The following is a 22,333-nucleotide window of genomic DNA, read 5'->3' as shown; positions in this document are numbered from 1 at the left end:
CTCCAACTCGTAATCTCATTGGTCGACAGATCTGTCAATCACACAGAGCACCCGTTGAATTCAACACAAGCCCTCATCAGTAACCTTTGTCTAGGATATGTACACATTTAATTCTGTATATTTATGATTTCTCTATTGTTAACGACATAATTAAAAGGACCTGAACCCACCCCATATATTATGAATTCAAATGAACCGTTGATTTGAAGCGTGGGTATTATGTCCACTCGCTCTCTCCGTAGCAGCCGTGTTGTCACCGCGTGCACATGCGCACGTTATGCTTTAGCTTACAAACTTGCTTTCCACGCGTGTCTTAGATGCATGCTTTATAAAAAGCCCGTTTTAAAGCCCTACATTGTGGAAAAATAACACGTGTTTTTCATCACCATGGGAGGCCAGGCTAAAGGCAAAAAGAAAAACAAACCGAAGAGGAAAGACAACCGTCCAGGCAATGGCAAGTTGTTCAGTAGATGACATTTAGCTACTTCTGTACAGTATTAAACTTCGGTTTCTTGGACAAGAAATACTTAAACTTAACTTATCCTGTTTTGGTTTTGATGGTGACAGAAACTTATGTTACCTGTGTACTTGTCGTGTCATCTTAGGTGATGGAGGATTTGTTTGCCTGTCACCTCAAGAAAGGATGAAAGTAAGAATGCACGAAAAAGCCAAGAAGAAGTCGGCTGAGAAGTACTCAGTACTACAACTCCTGGCGAAGGTGACAAATTGATAACATAGCCACGATCTGGATATGTCATGTCCTCAGATTTTTTTTTTAAATACTATGTGGGATTCTTCTAAAGTTGTCTTATATTGTGTGGTGATTTGTTGTACAGACAGAAGAATGCATGGACAGCTTTGACTTTGACATGGCTGGCCTTTTCTGTCAACGAGCCCTGGACGTGGAGCCCACCAACCTGCAAGCTCTTGACATGCTGGGACACATCTGCTCTGAACTGGGAGACCTACAGAAAGCTAAAGGAATATCCTTTCTGCATTTTTCTTTCTCGTTGAGTGCGTGCCAGTATTTCAGTCATTTGAGTGAACACACTGTTGTGATACACTGATTGTGTTCTGCAGCAGTGGAGTATTTTTTTTTTGTTGTTGACATCCTTGACTAAGTCTCTCTAAGCTTTTCTGCGTGCAGTGGAACTGAGCCCAGATGTAGGCCACAGTAAGTACATGTACCTGGGACAAATCCACACAGGCCAGGAGGCTGTAGACTACTACACTAAAGGAACACAAATCCTACTTTCCACATTGGAGAAACAAGACACAACAGCGGTGAGTAAACACATAGACTATGCTCAAAACTAAGTCTTAATGCTAGTGAATGTCGTTTATCTTCACAAGAGGGTGCTATTGGATAATTTATGACTATCTATCTATCTATCTATCTATCTGTTATGTTTTGCATATGGGGGAATAATAGTGTTGTACACATGCAATAAAACTGTAATATTAAAAACAAACCACAATTGATATCGCTGTATGGTGTACAAGCATTAAGTAAATACTAAGGCAAAGAAGAAATGCCATCACGATAGGTTGTTAAAGTTTCACATGTTTAGGTTTGGATTTTTTTTTTCTTTTACATTATGGCTTTTAGTGTCAATAAGAAGTAGAACAAACATTTAATTTGGCGACCTGTTTATTGTTCTTATCACAAATGTATATTAAGAAGGAAATGTGTTGGCTCTTCTGCATAATTGACAGAATATGTTCAGGTCTTTTTCACAGCAGGTATTCTATCATAGCAGGAAGAGCACATGTCACTAATGGCACTAGCAATGCTCTATTTAAGTCTCTCAGTATGTCATGACAGTATTACAGTGAGTCACCGTGTAAAATACCAGCAGCTCAATCAAATATATTGAATTAATGCCATCGTAAATTTGATCACCTGCCTCTTTGATTTTCCACTAGTGCCATTCTTACCCAATCTTAAAGTTTAGATTTATGCTAGTTTAAATATGGACTTGAGAAAACGACCCTGTTCTCCTCATGCAGGCTCAGGCCGGAGCTGCCGCCCTACCAGATGAGGACGCTGTCCAGCCCACCACGAAGGATGTTAGTGTAGCCTACTGCTCCATCGCTGAGATTTACTTAACAGACCTCTGGTATGAGACCACCAACAGCTAAACTCTTGACATTTATAACCCCACTACATGTCGCATCTTTGGTAATGAGCTGAGACTTGTCGTTTCTCTGTGCGCATGTAGCATGGAGGAGGGAGCCGCAGACAAGTGCAGAGAGTTCATCGAAAAAGCATTACAGTATCACCATGACAACCCGGAGGCTCTACAGCTTATGGCCAGTTACCTTTTCAGTACCGAGAGAAACCAGGTCAGCACGCACACACACGCACACACACACACACACACCCACACACACACACACACACACACACACACACACACACACACACACACAGAGGATGAGTTATCACCACATTAAAGCAGGAATCTGCTGAGTTAATTATTCTGAGCAAATTGAATTGTATGTCATTAATCAGCAGATGGACACTTACATTAACACGCACACACACACAGAGACAGGTCAGGCTGATAGGAATGTTAATTACAGGCCAGATCATTGAGGTCAAATATACATCTGATAAAACGAGGGATTAGCATATTGGACTCAACTTGGAAAATATATCAGAGGAATTATGCAGTACGTAGCATTTTGCAATGAGTTTAGAAGAACTTTTAAATAATATATATACATGTATATTTTTTTTTTTACATTTTGTACATTTGGGAGGTAGTTCTTTACTAATGTAGTTTTAATAGCAGGCGACATTCACAGAAAGGCCTTATTTGCACAGTTTTTAACTATGTTTATAATTTTTCTATGCTTAAAAATATAATATGGTTAGAACTGCTCACTGATGTCTGTGGATTATCCACAGTAGTCGGTGCATTGTTGGTTTTTGCTTTTGCTGTCAACACCACAATGGCATTCAGTTCACCTTCAGTATATAGTACATATAAAAGATTAAGCAGTGCATATCTTGAAACTTGATCAAATAGGCGTACAACTATCTGTAAAAGTGACTCTTTGTGCGCTCACATCACCAAACTGATTAAAGACTAGAAGAAAATGTGAAGCTTCATTTGACCTGTAATACCAGCTGTGAGCTGTAGGGGTCAGCCTGGCTCCAGTCACACTTCACATCTTCCCATATTGTTTTTAGCTTTTGATACTCCAGGTAATAATTTCAAACACAGCAATAATGAAATTCTTCTCAAATCAATCCAAAGGTCAGAAAAACAATCTGTAACAATAAACAACAGCATCAATCTGCAGGGATTGATTTACATGGGACTTAATTTTCCTATAGTTTCTGTTTGCGTAGATAATAATGACAGATTTCGCCTCTTCGAACGCATGTGAATTTTTCTGTCCGCAGGAAGGGAAAGAGTACCTGTTGAAAAGCGTAGGAATGTGGCTGCCGACACAGAAACAGAGCGCTGCTTCTCCCGCCACAGACGAAGACGTGCAGGTGAGTGTGAGCTGTGGTTGGCATTTTTCTCACTGGAACTACTGCCAATAAGATTCCAGTTTATTTATAAAGCCCTTTCAACTAACAGGATTTTCACAGTGTGCTTTGCACTGCGCAGCAACATAAGGACACCAATAAGAAAAATAAAATAAAATAAAAGATAGAACAAATGCCTCACGAACATAAATGCTTTTGTGCGAGAAGGAGAGAGCACATATGAAAGGCAGCACCAGGGATAATTACTATGAAGGTTTTGACAAAGAAACAGAAACTGGCTGTAATGTGAAGGCTTAATAAATATCATTTAAATGTGCCGGAGTTTACATTCAAATACCGAAAAAGGATTTTGTACACGGGTCAGTGTAATATTTGATACACAAAGAGCAGCGACACCGCTGCTATGACTCTTATCTCCAGGAGCAGGTTGATCTGAGCTCAGTGTGAAACTGTGATTAACAGCCGCACAGCCGGCGAACGTTTTGTACCTTGAAATTGGATCGTGTTATTATCAGACAAAAGATGAACTATGTTTGTGGATGCTTATGTAAACACTCGCTGCAGAGGTGTGTCCCCCCCCCCCTCACACTTTTTTTTTTTTCCTCCCCAGAATGACATCCCCCCATATGAGTCTCGCATCACCACAGCCAAGCTGCTCATCGAGTCGGAGGAATACGAGGTAAAGTGTTTGTCGTGTGTTGTGGTCGCACATTCTGTTGTTGTCAGTCTGTGTATGTTTCATGGCGGGAGGCCCGCCTGACATTTGTATATGTGTGTGTGTGTGTGTGTGTGTGTGTGTGTGTGTGTGTGTGTGTGTGTGTGTGCGTGTGCGTGCACACACACGTGTGTTTGTGTGCTTTGCTTTCTAGTGAATAGCACCGAGGGTGGTAAGGCCATGCCTGGTCTTTATCCCCTCCAGAGTTTAGTGTCAATAATTGAAGAGTGGTATTTACTGAGAGGGATAGGGGTAAAGGGGGCACACGGGGGAGGAGGCGTGGAGAGAAGAAATTATTAAATAAAGACAGAAAGGATGCTGTGTTTCCGCTGAATTGCAGTCACGTCTTTGAAACCACGCACTTGTCTACTAAATCACTCATCAGTTCCCAGCATTGATGGCCTTGATTTCAGTGGCTTAGTGCCTTCAGATGCTAAAACCCCCTAACAGCCATCAACTCTCCAATCATTTTCTGTGATTACTGCCACACCAACAGCAGTCCAGCTTTTCTCTGTTGTGATCCAAAGATTAATTTTTAGTCACTCTCGTTGAGTGGTTTATAGTTATTACCGACAGGAAATGAGAACGGTGTCCTTTTTTTTTTTTTTTTTTTTTTTTTTTTTCCCCCCCTCCTCCTCTCTCACACCCAAATGGCTCAGCTGCAGTTATATCTTTGGGTGCTTGTGTGCGGGAGATGGGCTGTCAGGTGTATCCGTAAAATGACAACGTCTCGGTCCACAGTTTTTGACGTGTCGTTTGTCTTCATCCTCCTGTAGGTGTCATCGAGCCCGAAGCAAACACTGCACCCCGTTCTCGGTGCTTTATAACAACGATATTTTGCTATGTGTGCAAGTATGCGCGTGTGCACACACACACACACCTACACACACTCACACAGTTTGGTCATATTTGCTTTTAGCCACCTGAAAGTTTCTGATGGCAATTGAGTTTAAGGGTGGAAGTAGAGTAGGAGCAACGATTATCTGTATGTCTCTACCACACTGGGACTGGATTTAGATTTGATAGGAACATCTTCTCCTCTCTTTAATTCCTCCACCACACATACACACACACACACACACACACTTCTGCACTTACTATTTCTCCCTGGGGGCTAAAGATCTATTCAGAGCTCTAAACTCTGTGTAAAGTTGTGTGCTTCCAATCTGTAGTGTGAATCAGATTAAAGGCTACCTTCAGAGCAGGTTTCAAGAATGTAACCATTTATCTGAGCTCTCCCTGTTGAATATTTTGTTTGGTCTGCGCGAAGGCTAGGAAATTCAGATCAATATATTTGCCAAGGAAAAATATTAAAGCAATTTTATTTTATTTTTTTTTCTGTAGCTGGACAGAGTATACATGTATTTCTGGTAAATAATTTTTAGAATATCACAGGGGCGCTGGGGCTACGACCATCTTCTCTGCCAAAGAGCAGTTTTCTGTCTCGGGCTCTTTATCTAATTAGTGCAGCCCAGCCTTGTTCGTCCTGTCATTTCTGTGGTTAGAGTTTAAATTGAAGTGAAGCGACAGGACACTTTTGCCAAAATATCGCTGTAGTAAAATAACGTGACCGCATCGAATGCGACGGTGACAAATCCCATCACAAAAACAAAAATGAGATGCTCTCCCCAGAGGCACACGAGCAGTCAGAACTTCTCACATTATATGACCTTTGTTCTGTGAAAATAACACCTCTGCCCTTTATCCTCGGAGGTTTTTAAGGTTATTTTTCATTAAAGCGAATCAGTTCCTTTTGACGGTAATAGGAGCGGTCATCAAAAACGGTGCCGGTGGGCGTCCTGTGCAGCACTCGTGATAAAACCAAAGCAGCAAGGTGTGCATGTTGTAAATAATTCAAGTATATGGTGGTTACAATTCAGCATGTGTCCAATCCATGACTTTAAAAAAGGTTTTTGGAGAAAATCTTCCAGCTGGAAGTGGAAACATGGAAACCGCAACCCAGAGCTGATGTTACATTATGTGATTTTACTCTGTGGTTTTAAAAAAAAAATAAAAATTCGACTGCTGCTCCTCTCTTCATTTTCCTGTTTCTGCGAGACTCTGCGAGCCATTTAAACAAAACTCTTTTTGGCTGTCATTTCCTAAATGGAAATGGTGTAAGAGCACATGAGGGGTGCGTGAAAGCGCCATAAGTGAGATAACTGCGAAGCTGTCATTGTCCAGTAGCGCGATATTTTAATTATTTTTGAGACACTCTCCGTGGTGCTGAAACGGCGGCTTAATTAATAGTTTAGTTGCCGTAATGGACAGAAAATAAATTGGCAAGAGTTTACATAACTGATTAATTTTTTTTAGCCCTTCATCAATCAACATTAATTGGTTCCCCCTGTTGTCCTCTTTTTGTGTGCGCAAGTATTTGTAAATCGGATATTTTCTCGAGACAATTTGATTGCCGTAGGCATGTTGCGATGGAAGGTTTAGCTTTATTTTCCCCTGGTATTTCATAGACTAAACGAGTTCTGGGATGATTAATTGATCGGATGATAAAGTCGTTTATCAAACACACTCCTCAATGGTTCTTTCTGATCCCATGTGAAGGTTTGCTCCTTGTTTCTTCTTCTTTTTTTCATATAACAACTAATAGAATATCCTGACTAAAGGATCATCTTGAGTTTGTAAGTCTTTCAGTGTGTCGAATAAAGAAAATACAGGATTATTTAGTAAAGAAGGTTCTTCTTGTGTTGGGTTCTTTATTGTTTATACTGACGTGATAAAAATACACGTGTCTTGTAGTAACAGTGCAGTCTTCACAGATCACAGTTTCTCAGTATCGCACAAACACATCCTTCACACGCGCATTAACATCATCACTGATTCACTTGCTGCACAGAAGACAGACAGACAGACAGAAAGGCAGACGGACTGACTGCAGCTAATGGACAGTTACGCACCTTGTCACTGCCACTCCCGTTTGCCTCCGTGTTATTTATTAAACGTTTCTGTTCTTAAATTTAGCTCACGATGCGCAGCTTGTACTTCTCAATATTACTTGCGAGTACAGTTAGCAGTGACAACCCCGGGATTTATTTACTTAAGTGTAGCCGGCCCCGTTTGTGCGCGTATGTGTGCGAGAGATACGGCTTGCCCTCGCTTGTAAAGTGATTTGTCTCTCTCCTGTCTCAGCCGTGTGCTCCAGTAAAATGATTCTGTTAAACAAAATTGCCTGACGACTGCACGCGCACACCGACACAAAGCGCACACGCACACAATAGATATTATAAATGAGTTCCTCCCGAGAGTGCCGCTTTCTTTCTTTCTTTCTTTCTTTCTTCCTTTCCCCCCCCTTTAACAGGTCTTGAAGTAAAGAGGACAATGTGTATGTCGGGTCTTTGTCGTGTGTAGATGTGCGCGTGTCTTTGCGGTGCGCGGTGGTTGTTCAAGGACCACATTTGCTGCATTTAATAAGATATTCTTTTTTTTTTTAATAACCTCCTTCCAGTTTTCTCACTTCCTCCTTCGTAGTGTCCCCTCTTCCCCCCTTATCTCCATGGAAATATTAATCTTGTTGTTGTTTAGAGCGTGGAGCCGGTTAAGAATCTCTGAATCTTTAATCACTCGCCCCTGGGCTGACCAGTGTAGTTAGGAAGGAGTGCAGTTGGGGATGATATAATGGTTATCATTGCTCACTTATCCTTGCTCCCAGATATCTCTTGTTCTATTTCTGTTGCCCCAAACTGCCTGTCCTATCAGTTGTTTAATACCCAGACAGATTTTTACTCTTATCATTTATATCTCATGCTTGGCTCAAATGACTTTGTGTGTTTGCGCGCGTGTGTGTGTGTCTTGTCACACGGGTGTGATGCAATGAAAGTCAAGTAGATAATTCAGACGCTGGGCATGAATCCATTCATCATCAGTTGGGATTAGGTGTTTTTGTTTGTGTATTTTTAATCAGTCATTAATTAATTAAAGACAATAGGTTTTTCAGCTGATAATTGCTCCAGCAATCAATCAGCTGCCTCCCTGACACGCACATTTGCACAGTCTTAACGAGATACTCTCAATTAACCCGCCTCTCCTCCGTTCTGTGAAGGCGGCGGACCTCTTTATTGCCACCGGAACCACGTGGGCTTAATGAAAAGAGGAGAGAACCTCAAAAGAGCGGGAGGGGTGGGGGGGAGGAAAAAAAAAAAATTAGGATGCTCTCCAGCTAATAAGACTGCCTTAACAAGAAACAAGTCCTGCTTGTTGTGCTCACTTTGGTGTGTAGCTTTGTCGTACTGCGAGACGGTACGGCGGTGTGTGCGTGTGTGCACGGCCGTGCGAGGGTCTTTTATTTTTGCCCTTCACCACGGGTGATTGGCTAACAGTCGCCTCCAACCTGAAGTTGACAAAAATCAATATATCATCACCTGGGGCCTCACACTCACACATACACACACACACACACACACACACACCACAGGTTCCATAAGGAGAGGGATGGAGGAAAACAAACACACAGCCTACTTTAGTCAAGGTCTGATTTCTGTAATGGAAACTTCCCACAGAAACTGACCCAGACCGCACTGTGACAAAGGTCACCTAACATTAAACTCCTTTGAGACCTCGAGACGCCTCTCCAGCACACTGCAGGGTGGAAATCAGACAAATGCTCGTGAGGTAGGGGGAAATAGACACTGGGCCATGCTGATCTTTAGCTTTATAATGCTTCCTATGGAGTGGAGCAATGACACAAAAAATATATCGACTGTTAATGTCAGTAGATGGATTAAAAGGTCCGTCGCGGACGACTGCTACGGTGACTATTGACTGTGCGATAAGCACTGGTGAGTGTGTCTATCGACGGGCCGCGTCCGTCGCCTTGTTTGTATCGACGATGTGGCGCGGGGAATGCTGACCTCTCCGATGCTTATCAGACCCTCTGATCACTCTGATTGATTGAGTTTCCTGGAAGATACGCAACGCCGAGCAGCAACAAGATGTTCGTCCGTGCGTGTTTGTTTGTCTCTCGGCAGAGCTGAGGAGAGATTGTGAATGTGTGCTGATGAATCATGGATTACTGTGTTATAAAATGGTTTCAAAGTTCTTTTGCGTTCTTTTTCATATCACCTTCTTAGATGGCAGTAGATGTCTTGGAGGGTCTTCTGGAAGAGGACGATGAAGTTGTCCAGGTAAGCAAATAAAGTTGTGCACCGCAACAAAAAGGAATTTCAAGATGAAATCAAGAAGTCTTCTATTTTCTTCAGAAACAAGAACTTTGTGCTTATTTTAAGCTTAGCCCATTGCCAGATTTTTTTTTCTTAATACAAGACAATTTGATCAAATATAAGAATACTTTCCTTTTTTTTAGTGGCCCTAACCCTAACAGGCAGTTTCTATTTCATTATAGTGCATATAGTTTCAACCAATACAGTGGAAAAGAATATACGCCTACACACAACTGCATAGTCCTACAACCAGAGTTGGCGTGTTATAAATAAATTCACCTCAGGCGATGTTCATCACTGCGATTTGATTGCAGATATTAGCCGGGGACTCCAGACAAACTTTCCTCCACAATTCTTTTCGTGGGTTCCAGGCTAATGAAGTTGTTGACCAGCTGCTTTTGTATTTCATTCTCGGCACCGTTGCCAAGCGCCAAAATGTTTTGCAAATTCATCTGTTACCGTGTGTTTGCGGGTGTCGTCGGCAGCAGGAACCATCAACCGATCGGAGAAACGGATGATTGACTTCTTGTTGCTAATCGCGCGCATCCGTGAAAATGATACACAGAAAAATGGTGCGCGGATGAGACTGATGTAGCTGTGAGTCAGCTTACAGAGATAACAACTCCTAAATCGACGTATTACGCATCGTGAGAGATTCACAGCTCTTGGCGGGCTGCAGCTTCGTCGCGGAAAAACCAAATACTTTCATCAAAAATTTGAACCGCGAACACGGTGTCAGGCTGAATGAAGCGAAGCTAAAAACAGCTGTTCAATCCGATCATCGGGCGGGTCCATCCCGGTTCTTAAAAAATGTTGTTCTGGGAAGAATCTAGGAGAATTGTGTATCCGGGTGTTGCCACAGGATTAAGTGATGTCTGCTTATGAGTCCCCTTGCAGGCGGTCTTATTATGATACAGTAGCCAGTGCCGGATCAGACCAGCTTGTAGGCGAATCTCTCATCACCCCAATGGGAAGGAGAACCTGTGCTCTTAGCTCCTTCTGTTTGCATAGCCATGCATTTGCTCTGCTTTCTCTCGACGCTCAGACGCTCGTGCGTGGATCGGGTGGCGGTGTAAATGGCATGTGTTTTCTGTTCTTTAGCGGGAGCTATGCAGTGTCAGCGTGTTCCACTTCCCCACTGTCAGTACCATAGAAAGTGAAGGTGTGACACTGGATGTCAGATAGAAGAGCGCGGCGGTGTACCTCTCTTTTCCTCTGCCCCACTCCCCCTCAGGCTCAGCCTCCCACACACACACACACAAACACACCCACCCCCCCCCTTAGCTGACAGATTGAGAGCAGTCATCGGGGGGCTGAACTTTTAAACTCACTTCAGAGACGCACAGCTGTGACACTCAATTTGAGTGAGCCTCCAGCCAGTCACATATGCATGCAGTCACCGGCTCCAGCGGTCAGGAAGAGTTTTGCCCGATCACATCGCGGCTACATTCCATGAGTCATGTTTATGATGTCAGAAATTTCTGATGGACACATTCAGCCGGTCTCTCCCTCGCTCCCTCCCTTGCCCCGCCGTCTTTGTCTTACATTCTCTCTTATTTCCTCGCCTAAGTGCAGCAGATAAGTGGTTGGCTCTCGCCTCCGTCTGCTTGTTCTTGCGTATCTCGGAAGTTGGAAGCGAACTTATATAACGCGGAGACTGCACAAACAGCCGAGCTAGTTCCTTGCAAATCTTGTTTCAAAGCTCTTCCATTGATTCATGATGCTTTTGTTCTTCCTTCAGCGGCGCCATATGGGAACTAAGATGCGCCTTCACTTTGAAATTACAATAGTCCCAGTGATTTTGATTGACAGACGCAGCGTTTATTTTATTATGTGTGCTTCTGTCTGGGGTGGTAGAAGGCTAAAGTGGATTCTCTGAAGTTCTTAATTAGCGAACTTTCTCATGTTTTAATTTTGACGCTGGAACAGCCCTCACCACATACACACGTATTTCACAGCGAGCCATCTGTGGAGGTTTTTCTACCCTCGTGCTAGCTGCCTCAACGTCACACAATGGTTGTCATTTCACGGGGTGAAACCGTCGAATTTCACTGACCCATTTTTCCCTTTTTTGTTCTTGAACGTACACATGTATAGAGAGAAGAACGCGTCGTGTTTTCAGGGAAAATGTTTCAGTGATAAGGAACGCCGTACTGCGGGTTCTGCAACATTACTACATTCACCCAGCGCTGCCGTTGTTCTGATAAGTATGGCTGCAGGGGGTAGCCTCCCACTCAGCATGCTGAGCGGCAATTCCGAATTCAGTGTGGCATGCCTTGATGTGTTTGTTAGCTAAATGGTTGATTTGGCAGAGGTGCAGGTCCGTGCTGCCTCTGCCCTCGCTGAATAATGAATAAAGCTGATATTCGTTTCTTGGTTGCGAAGAACGGCGGGTGGGCGATCTTTGGCCTCGGATGAGGGGCGCGCACACACCTCCGAGTTCACCCGTAGATGAACTTGATTGTGTTGCGAGGTGGAGGACGAAGTACAGCTCGATACGTGCGAATGTGCGAAGGGGGGTGTGGGGGTTGTGTGATTCCGGAAAAGAAATGTAACGAGCCGATTGTGGCGTGTTCCAGCGCAGTAAATACCGGTTAAAAATAAACACACCTGCTCTGTTTGAACTCTGTGGAGCAGTGGGATTATTCCAAAGTACGGCGCAGGGTTATCTTTCTTTTTCTTTTTTTTTCTTTTCATTTGAACATACTCTTCATAAGACATCAAGTTAAATCAACCTGTCAGTTAAGAGGCTCTTCACACTTAACCTTGCGTGATGCTCTCTTGTATCGAGTGATTCTCGTACATCAGGCTTCAGAATCCCGCTAAGAATCGTATATTTGCAAAAGAGGAAGATGAATGCAGCGCAACTAGAAGGAAGGCCGCTTTGCACGACAAATTAAATCACATTGTTTGACTTTGTCATAACGGGAGACGGCCAATCTACTGGAATGACATAAGATAATGGTTTTATATTATTCAAGGAATTATATTGTTCTCCCCGACTGAGCTGCATATTCTCTGTCGGCTCAGCCCTCGCCAGCTGTTGTGATGTGTTTTATAAATGAGGCAGTATTTTTGAGCAAATTGCCAGTCTTTTGCCACGTTGATGGATCTTAAGCTGTGTGTTTAAATAATCAAAAGCCCGACTCAGTGAATGAATATTGCACAAATTTGAGGGAGTGTGCATATGTGTCTTCTGAAGCTGCCTCTGCAGCTGCAAAGAAGACGCCACAGTTTTGGAGTGTTTAAGTTGGAAGGTGTAAAAAGCGTTATGAGAATGCAGTACATGCTGCATTACTTTCAGTCTGCACTGTTAGGGCTCTTTGTCTGTGTCTGTGTGTGTGGTTAATATTATCCACAACACAAACTTTGAGGACTGTATGATTTGAAATGCAAAGAAAATATTTGCCTGAGGGAGTTGATTTTCATTTTATTATATTATAGATTAATATAGTTAATATTAAAATAAGATGTTCAACTCACAAGTCACATGTCTGGTGTTATTGTGAGGCTGCTCTGTGTGCACGTGACCTTTTCCCATTCAATCAATGTTGACAGACAAATGTTGAGACAAATGTGGGATTTCATGCAGATGTTCTTCACAAATTTGTTTCTCTCCGTCTGTACCTTTGCACCTAAACCTGCAATCCTTTTTCCGGGCGGCTCCCAGGTGTGGTATCTCTCCGGCTGGGTGTGTTACCTCCAGTGGGAAAAAGCAAAGGAGCAGCAAGAAAGAGAGGGCAGAGAAGTGACGGAAGAGGAGAAGGAGGAGTGGAATGCACTGAAGGAGGCGGCCAGATCGTACCTGACTAACGCCAAGAAGGTAATTTAGGTCGACGGTTCTAGTAACTATGGTTCCAAGTTATTTCATAGTTCACATTAAGTCACTTATTTATTTATTTTTTTTTCTAATCTTTTTTTTATATATACCAACATTTTGAACATTTCATGTCTTTACCTTTTCCAGTTAGTTGATTAGTCTGTTCAGAAGTGTGGAAAGACGCGTATATCCAAAAAGAGTTATGCACAGTGTTCTCAATCATGAAAGATATGACAATGAGAAACTGTAGAAAAGATCCGCACACCTGCGGACGCCACCTGAAGAAGATGGAGGCTTTTTTTTTTCCGGAACGTCATGACAACAAGCATCTACATGATCTTTTCTGCAGTTTCTCATTGATCAGTCTGATCGACATTCTGTGATACCACTTGAAACTCCATTAAATAAAAACATTAATGGAGAAAATATTTGGTAGATTGCTCCATAGTAAAATATTATTAGTTTCAGGCCTCCTTGACTAGTAAAGGTTAAATACTGAGAATTTATGTATTTAGGAATGATAAATAATCTATTTATGTTCTAGTAATACAATATAAAATGGTTTGATACTTACTGGGTTCAAATAACTTTTAGTTTTAATACTTTGAGTATATTTTCTTTTCTTTGAATGTCATTATAATTGCCGCGCAGGCATTAAACTTGTTTTTTCTCCTCAGAACATTTTATTTTTCAGGGAAGATGTACATACTGTACTCTGAATATGACATGATCTTTACTAAACTTCTTTGTTGCCACAGAAATGTCTGTGTAATAATATTTAAACACTCTTTCCATTTTCCCTTCGAGTACACACACACACACGTACACTCGGAGTGAAGCGTCTCATTCATTCTGTCATCCTGTCAGGGAGCAGTGCTTCTATGGAGCAGTGATTCATGTAAGTCTAAAATCCAATAGGCTTGTAAATCAGACAGGACCGAAGAGGCAGCACCTCCGATTTTCTTTCTTCCCTTTACTTTCCTCTCCTTCGCACATTCTCGCACACCATCTCTCCTTTTCTCTGACACCATTGTGTTCTTTTGGAGATGAGTAAAGGCTGCTTAGTGGCAGTATAATATATTGATGTCTGTCTCTCTGGCCGTCAGTGCAGAGACGGGCCCGTCTAGGTAGCATCCACTGGGGACGTCCACTTTTGAGACATGAGCGCGGTGGAGCCTGCTGGAAAATAGGAAAATAGGAGAAACTGTGAGGGGGAAAATAAGGGAGCCGTGTGCATATAGAAATGAGCTGCCAGCGTTGTGGTGACAAAAACAAAGGAAACAAATGGGGTGAATTAAGTACTTAGCCGTTTATGCATGGGAAAGAAGAAAGAAAGAATGCAAAGGACTAAAAAGGTGAAAGACTGGTAAAAGAAGTGGGCGAGCTGTCAGAGCGTGACAAGTAAACAGCGTAGCAGTTTCTTTGTAGAGTACGGGAAGCAACAGGCGCAGACTAATGTGTAAAGTAAATACACAAAGACCTTGAAAAGGTGAGGTGGAATGTGGAGGGGGGGGGGAATAAAAAAACAAAACAGACCCCCTTGTGGTGTGTTTAATTTCCCAGCGTGGCTTTTCCACATGCACATGCATCTATACATGATGTGGTTGAGGTTTTCCCTTGTTTATATCGGAGCTTTGTTTCTGAGCGTTAATTATTAACGACGAGTCAGTCTTCTTGTTAAAATGGGCTCCAACATGGAAATGAGGCCTTGGAGCCCAGCGGCTTGATTTGGCACCAGTCCACTTCTCTGCATACTTTATGACTTTGCTAAAAGTGTGCGCGCGCACGAGCCTGTGGCGTAAGACGGTTTACCTTTGCGGATGCACATATTTAATTATAGTCGCACGCGCGCGCTGCCAACTCGCACGTCTAATTATTTGCCAGGGAACGTCTTCATTATTCATCCCCTCTCTGGTCAATTCCCATGCACGGTGGCGCGCGCCGCGCCGAGCCCAGCCGAGCCGGGCCGAGCTGCTCTAAAAGCGAATGATGGGGAAGAATGGATGGGTCGAGAGCTCACGGGAGGCGTGTAGGAGAGGAGCAGGAGGGTGAGCGGGAGTGGGAGAATGAAAGGGGAGGCTGGGAGGGGAACAGATTGGATGCGAGGTGTGTGTGGGTGCAGGGGGGTGTAGCTGGTGAATAGTGGCGAGGGTAAAATCAATAGTAAACCGGACGTGAAATGGAATTTGAGTCTCAGCCAGATAGGTTGCGACTGAGGAAGGATCTGCAGTGTATGCACAGAGGACAACGTTGTATATATGTGTGTGTGTGTGTGTGTGTGTGTGTGTGCAGAAGCAGCAAGACAGCTAGGGCAAACGGAGGTCAAAAGCTTTACAATTTGAAGTGGCTGAAAAGGTATCCTGTGAGGACGGGTTGTGGGGAGGGTTGGTCCGAGGTGTGATTGTCATGTAATTTTAATGCCTTTCCCTACAAGGATGTGGCTAGAGGTGTTAAGTTGTGTGTATATATATGTGTGTGTGTGTGTGTGTGTGTGTGTGTGTGTCTGCATTTGCGGTCAGTCCTCCTGAGACTCCCAGCGACATATCCTGTCCACGCTCAGGAAGCTCTTATCTCAGCCACTGTCGCACCCTCGCGAGCGAGCGTGTTTACGCTGCTATGACAGTTGTTGATCCAAATTTAATTATTCCTCTCCGACCGAACGAAGAGTCGCGGCCGCGGTCGGCCCCGGAACGGGACGGAGGTGGCGGGCGCGCATGCGTGCGAGCACAAAGCGTGGACGAGAGCGAAAAGATGCATCTGTCTCGTTGATGAGAAGGTCGTCGTGCAAGATGGAAAGAAAAGGAAAGTGCGCAGGGGGAAAACGGTCAGGAGACAAGCTAGAAGAATGACGGTATTATGAAATGAAAGGGGTGAAGCAGCAGTTAAGCATAGGTGCGGAACAGAAGGTGAACAATGATGGAATGATTAGGCTTTAGCGGCATAATCAGCATTCAGTCTTTTTTTTTTCGCCATTTGAGTTGTACAAAGTGGTTCCTAACATAAAATGAAGGGAAAAAAGCTTGCTTGCATAAAGGGTACATTAGTGCCTCTTATTACACTTTTGTCTTGACAATAATTCATTTACAGTGCAGATCATCTATTCTTTCTGAAGAAGCGTCAGAAGCGTATGGCAGTTCTGGTGACAACTGGTACAATTTCTTTTCTTTCTGCTTTTTTAGTGATATATATATATATCTATATATATATATCTGCAGAACTTCAAAACATTAAGAAAGTCTCTGCAAGGTTGCAATGCAACGACCATGAGTGGTGTGAGGCCTCATTCAGCTACAGAAGCACCATTATGAACCTGAAGTGGACATGATTCTCTTTTGTATTAAGTTCCTTTGGGCGTTCGATTCTATTAGTGAGGGTCGGGGCTGTTGCTGTCAGCGCCATGAAGTCGAGTTTCTTCTCTTTGAGTGAGATGATGATTTGCGCCATTTAATTCCATTAAATGTTCAGAACATTGCAGCTCAGTGATACTTTTTCTTTCATATACCAGCATGTTTGTCTTCCCCCTTCACTAATAACACAGCCTGTGTCGACACATGCGTAGGATATATGCCTGTATGTACTGGTCTCTCAGTCAAGGATGGCAACAAGTGATTCTATAGATTATTTCTTTGAATGATTATTTTCCAGGCAGCATGAATCTTTTGGTTGAGCCCTAAATAATGAACAGGAAATAACCCATATATACTTTAATGAACCGATAGAGTCATGATATTTTTATATGATTTATACATTTATAATTGCTATAAAGCCATTCCAGCTTATGATACTGTTCATCAAAAAGCTCTCTTAAACCCAGTGGAAATCTATGTTGTTTTGTAGTTATGGCCACGAAGAAACAAACACCAAAAACAAACCATAATAGTTCAAATACTGAAACATAGCAGCTATGCCACAGTGGTGGGCTGTCTTTTTCTTTTTCTTTTTTAACCCATACTGGGTCTGTTTAAATGATTTCCCACATATTTGACATCCGGGTTCGGGGTTTTTTTTTCTGTGATTGTAGGTATTCCTGGCAGCGGGAGCCACCGTAATTGGGGATGGACGTAAACATTTCCTCTTCAGCTCTGGCAAACAATCATTGCTGGTTAATACAGAAAAAAAAACATCATTTCTGGTGTGCCAGCACAGGAATGTCACAACAGATACCAGATTTAAAATTCTGCTGCAAAACTGCAGAATACACAGACTTGGCCCTGACCATCAGCGGTCTGGGAATTAGTTTGGAAGCGCTTCATTGTAATGGATGTTCATGTGTATGTGTGTGTTTATGTGTTTGGAAGTAAATGACAGTGATGTCAGTGACATACTAATGAGATGAAGCTGATGGATTGTCAGAGACCACCAAGTCATTATAAATCATCTTCTGGTGACCACGTATGGAGAATCTGAGTCGTGATATGTCACTGAGTAAATTAACCCGACCTGTGGTTGCCAGAAGATCATATATCGATAGAATGCAATCTCTAGAGACGCTGGACGTCTGTATTAACTTTCAAATCAATTAATAGCTGTCGAGATACATCCAGAACCACAAATGTCCGGGTCTTGGATGAGTGTAGAAGATCCTGAATGCAAATATGTGATGTTGAAATATTTCAGTCACGAGCATGGGTTTAGAAACAAACAAAAAAAAAATGATGAGGAGACTTTGAGAAGACGTGTCCATGATGCACCTCCGTGTTCGCGTGCAAGTGCATAATAAGTTGTGCACGCGAGTTGCTACGGTGGTGGTCAAATGTGCTTTGGGCTGTGACTTAGTGCTCGAAAGTAGAGAAAAGTGGACCATGAAAAAGTTATACGATCACAAAACACACTCCCGCTCTCTCTCCAGGCGGCTCCCTGGTCCGTGAAAATGAGAAGAGAGGCCATATGCTGTTGTAAATGAGAAATACCTGTGTTCTTTTTTATTTCTTTTTACTTTAACTTACTTTTCTTTTTTTTTTTGCAAAGGCAGTGCTGATCTCAGCAGCGCTTATTGCAGAATTTGGAAAGAATAGGTTGTGTTTGTTTACCTGGCTGAAAGTATCACAATGAATAATCACACCCTGCCCGGCAGACACAATGGGCTATTGATTCGTAGTAAATATCTCCACCTACGAATATAATTTCCAAATAGTGCACAGTATTGGAGAACACAGAGTGCGGCTGCACACGTTCAGGGTATCAGTTACGTTATTTCTCTTATAAATGCACCTTCTACCTTTTACCCAAGGCTGTAATGTGCAGCTATTTTCGTTATTGAGCCGAGCCTATTGTAAAGCAAAGCCAACTGTTATTCTGAGCGTTTGATGTGGATAAACATCTCCGGGCATTTCAGAGTGACACAGGTAGAATGAAAATCAGCCTCATGTTTGTGTGTGTGTGTGTGTGTGTGTGTGTGTGTGAGTGTGAGTGTGAGTGTGAGTGCGTCAGTGGTTTTCCTAGGAGACTGAGAGGGTCAACACTCACCCCATATCAGACCCTTGTGCCTGGACTTGGGTCACGCTCCACCTCCCTGGAGCTCCAACCTGCAGAGACAGCAGCCACTTAAATATATACACGCACACACACACACACACACGCGCATGCACGCACACTACACATTCTAACGCTCCAAATGAGTTCCCATAGGACTGCATGTCTCCTGTCAGGACCTGCTGTTGCTTAGAGACTGGTCCTGGGGCAAAGCAGTCGCACACACTCTACTTCACTCTTGTGGCCTTGTTACACTTTTAGTAAGAATGATGGCATTCGATCGCTTGGTGTCCGTGAGCTTAAGCGACTCTGTGTGTGCTAACTATAATAATATCCTTCAATGATAAAGCTTTTTTTTCTTCTTCTTCTAACAAATGCAAAGCATTAACATAAATCTCCGCACACTGGATTCCCACTGAGAGACGCAGCGTTGTGTTTGCCGTCCTCCGCGGTAGCACGCGCAGTTTTATCACCCAGCAACACTTTGAGTTGGGTAATTGCACACAAGCAAGAGTATGTTACAAAGATAAATACGCTGGCTGCTTCCGGAGCAGGACTTTTCTTAACACGCTCTTTCACGGCGTATCTCGCTGAGATAACTCGTGATTACGTGCAAACCGCGTTGCAACGTGCACGCGTTTCATCTCCCCGCGTTGCACGTCGCGACGGCAAGAGGAAGATAAATGATCTTTTTGTCTGCCGCTCGGCCCGGACCGCGTATTAAATGTGCTGATTTGCCAAATGAGAGACAAAAAGCTGTTTACCAGCGTTTTACGGGGCGCGACTGCCTCGCTGACACAATGCAGATGCTGCTGGATATTTCAGTCGGCCTAAGCAGCACTTAGAGACGCGAAACCTCGGGGCCGCTCGGCTCCCAGCGGTTGCTTGTGGACGCTGTGGTGATGCGCTGTTAACTCCAGCGACGCAAAGAGGAGAGCCTCCGTCGAGAGCTTTGCACTCACCATATCTTATTTCTTGAATTGCCTCTGCAGTGTAATTTTGCACTCCACATTCGCTCTCAGCGTTTCCCTTCTGTAACCTACTTTATATTTGAAATCTCGCAACTAGCCAATTTACGCACTTGTGTCATACACCTTTTTTTTTTTTTTTTCCCTCTTTTTCGTCCTACCCAGCTGTACGGTAAGCTGCGATGCGATGACCAGCCGATGTTGGAGCACGTGGAGCAGCTGTTGGGCGAGCTGGGAGGAGAGATGGAGGCGGAGGAGGGAGAGCCGGCCCTGGATGAAGACTATGAACCCTGTAGTGACGAGGAGGAGGAGGAGGGGGGTGATGCGGAGGCACCCATGGAACACTGACCACACCGCCTTGTTTGTACTCTGATTTCGCTTCCTCTCATCGCACCTCTCTGTAGTTATTGTGCACTCTCTAAAGTGCCTTTTTTTAAAGGTTCTCCTTTCACACCTGCTTGTCGACAACTGCCTTTTGAATTTCTGTGATGTGCAAAAAAAAAACAAAAAAAAAAAAGAGTGGCATTAAAAGCTGCCGTCAACTCCGTCTCTTACACTCAGTTGTTTAATGCTTTTGGTGACATAAGTGCATAGTAATGTTTGCCTTAATCTCCCCGACAGATGTTGATGAATGAAAGAAATTAGGTTTAGAGCTTTGCTTCCCACCAGCAGTGAAAGCAAAACACCTTTGAGTGCTTTTACCTCCTGCGCACGCCCACGCCTGGTTTCCACAAGCAAATATACATGAAACATGCACACACAAGCAAAAAGGTACAAAGGAAGGACGTTAATTATTTTATCTATTACTCTGTACAGCAGCAGTGGCACAAGTAGTGTTTTCCTCTCTTAATATCTATCCGCTCATGTAATGCTCATATTCAGAGTTTAAGTTTTTCTTTGCTATTCCGTTTATTCCCCACCCTTTTTCATATCTCCATTTTATTCAATATGACAGGACACAATAGCAAGAATCTGACATTAACTTTCGCAGAATGCATTTCTCTCTCCGCTGCACTTTTCTGAAGTGACTCGCGTAAAGCCTTTCAGAGAGGAGGGAACGGGCAACTGACTTTTTAAACCCAGTTTCCAATTGCACCCTTTTAAAATGCTCAGATGGGGTTTTTGTAGCGTAATGGCGCCGGTTTGTGCGACGGCGTCGGCACAAGAACGGATAGATGCTTTTCACGCTTCTCTTCTATATGCGTTTTACCATTGAGTGCAGGTGAAGAGAGAGTTAATACATCTGAGCTGTCGGCCGCTCCGCACTTCTCAAAATCACCCAAATAAACATGGATATTGTAGAGGCTTAAATGGCGTCATTTTAAATACAAATAACGAAATCATTTTCTGAAACGCTGACATATTTCGGTGCATTTTTTTTTTTAATATCTCTCCCCAGGTGCGTTTTATACGGGGAGCGCCGCGTGCGACGCACGTTCCGTAACACATAGCCACCGCGGAGGATTTCTCCATGCGCCATGCCTGTTAACAAACACAACACACCACAGGCAGCCGCTGCTGCGCGGCCCCTTTGAAGAATTTCATAACCGGTAAATGGGAATATTATCTGAGATCCTGGTCCTGATAGCGACCTAGCTGCAAGCTGAGAGGCCTGTTTGGGAATACAGGGGTTCAGATACCGTGATCTGATTGTGCCTGTTTGTGTTTAAGGAGCATAAAATACAGCTCAGGAGGGAAGTTACAGATATGATACTTTGTGAGTGTGTGTGTGCAGTAGATTATCATAGTTTAATGTGATATGATGCGTTGTTATTTGTGGACTGGGCTTTGCCCAGAAATTCACGTCGGTGATGTTTCGCGCATGCTAATGTACCAGTACAGGCCTTCAGGAAATATAACCTGGAGCGATTCTGTCATCTAGCATTTGCCTTTTGTAATTAAAAAGGACCGGAGTGTGCGTGCGTGTTTTTTGATGCTTCTGCGTGTTACGCCTGTGTGTCCGTGCGGCCCATCTGCAGTGCTGTGTGATTAATGACTCCAGGGGTGAGTGAACACTGGCGGTCAGCCCTTTTCTGGTTATTCTGAGCTGACCCAGCGTGAGCGGGCCAGAGTGGACACAAAGCCTCGGGTGATCTCAAAATCCTTGGCCATTCTCTCACCTGTGCATCAGCCTCGGCACCGCGGGAGTATTTCCACCGGGTGTGAGAGGGGAGTGCGGTTTCTACACAAGGACACACATTCAATCACCGGTAAAGGACACTCGCCGTTTGCTCGCATTCCCTTGGGAGCCGCTCTCCGAAAGGCCACAATGGCAAGAGGCTAAAAATACAGCAATAATCGCAGTGGTACTAATGTATCGCCCATGCTCGGGATCCTCGGGGCACGATCTTTCGCATTTGTGTGTATAAATAACATAAACATAGCGACAATCATTTTACATGCATAGTTACTGCCTGGGGAGGAGTCATACATTACTCAAATGTGTCTTTTTTACCTGCATCTATCTCAAGCTATCTTTGGAGGCCCTAGCAGCGTGTGTTCAGTCTCCAGGGAAACCAGACTGTAATTAGTATTTGTGAGCGCGTGCGTGCATGCGTGCCTGTATGTTTTTTAATAATCGACAGTAATGAGATGAGCGGAGGGTAGAATAATCCTGGATTAACAGCTTAAAAATGCATGTGTTGTCATAACAACCTCCTGATTGGGACTTAATCATTGAAA

General features: G+C 43.5%; 1 protein-coding gene across 1 annotated transcript; it reads left to right on the top strand.

Moving 5' to 3' along the window:
• Nucleotides 1-250: 250 nt before the first annotated feature.
• On the top strand, nt 251-21,569 carry si:dkey-12j5.1 (probable assembly chaperone of rpl4). The gene is made up of 11 exons (XM_047598463.1): nt 251-454; nt 606-718; nt 837-983; nt 1,132-1,284; nt 2,011-2,120; nt 2,223-2,346; nt 3,416-3,508; nt 4,116-4,184; nt 9,302-9,355; nt 13,062-13,214; nt 19,817-21,569. The coding sequence occupies exons 1-11, from the start codon at nt 388-390 to the stop codon at nt 19,997-19,999; spliced, it is 1,266 nt and encodes a 421-aa protein (XP_047454419.1). The 5' UTR covers nt 251-387; the 3' UTR covers nt 20,000-21,569.
• The last annotated feature ends 764 nt before the right edge of the window (nt 21,570-22,333 follow it).

This window comes from Mugil cephalus, chromosome 11 (genome assembly GCF_022458985.1).
Source record: "Mugil cephalus isolate CIBA_MC_2020 chromosome 11, CIBA_Mcephalus_1.1, whole genome shotgun sequence".
NCBI lineage: Eukaryota > Metazoa > Chordata > Actinopteri > Mugiliformes > Mugilidae > Mugil > Mugil cephalus.
Note: the sequence above shows the minus strand (reverse complement) of the source record. Positions and strands in the feature narration are given on the sequence as shown.

Coding starts and splice junctions, on each gene's coding strand:
- si:dkey-12j5.1 (XM_047598463.1), top strand. CDS start 388: ATGGGAGGCCAGGCTAAAGGCAAAAAGAAAAACAAACCGAAGAGGAAA. Junction 2,121..2,222: donor ATTTACTTAACAGACCTCTG/GTATGAGACCAC, acceptor GTGCGCATGTAG/CATGGAGGAGGGAGCCGCAG. Junction 3,509..4,115: donor CCACAGACGAAGACGTGCAG/GTGAGTGTGAGC, acceptor TTTCCTCCCCAG/AATGACATCCCCCCATATGA.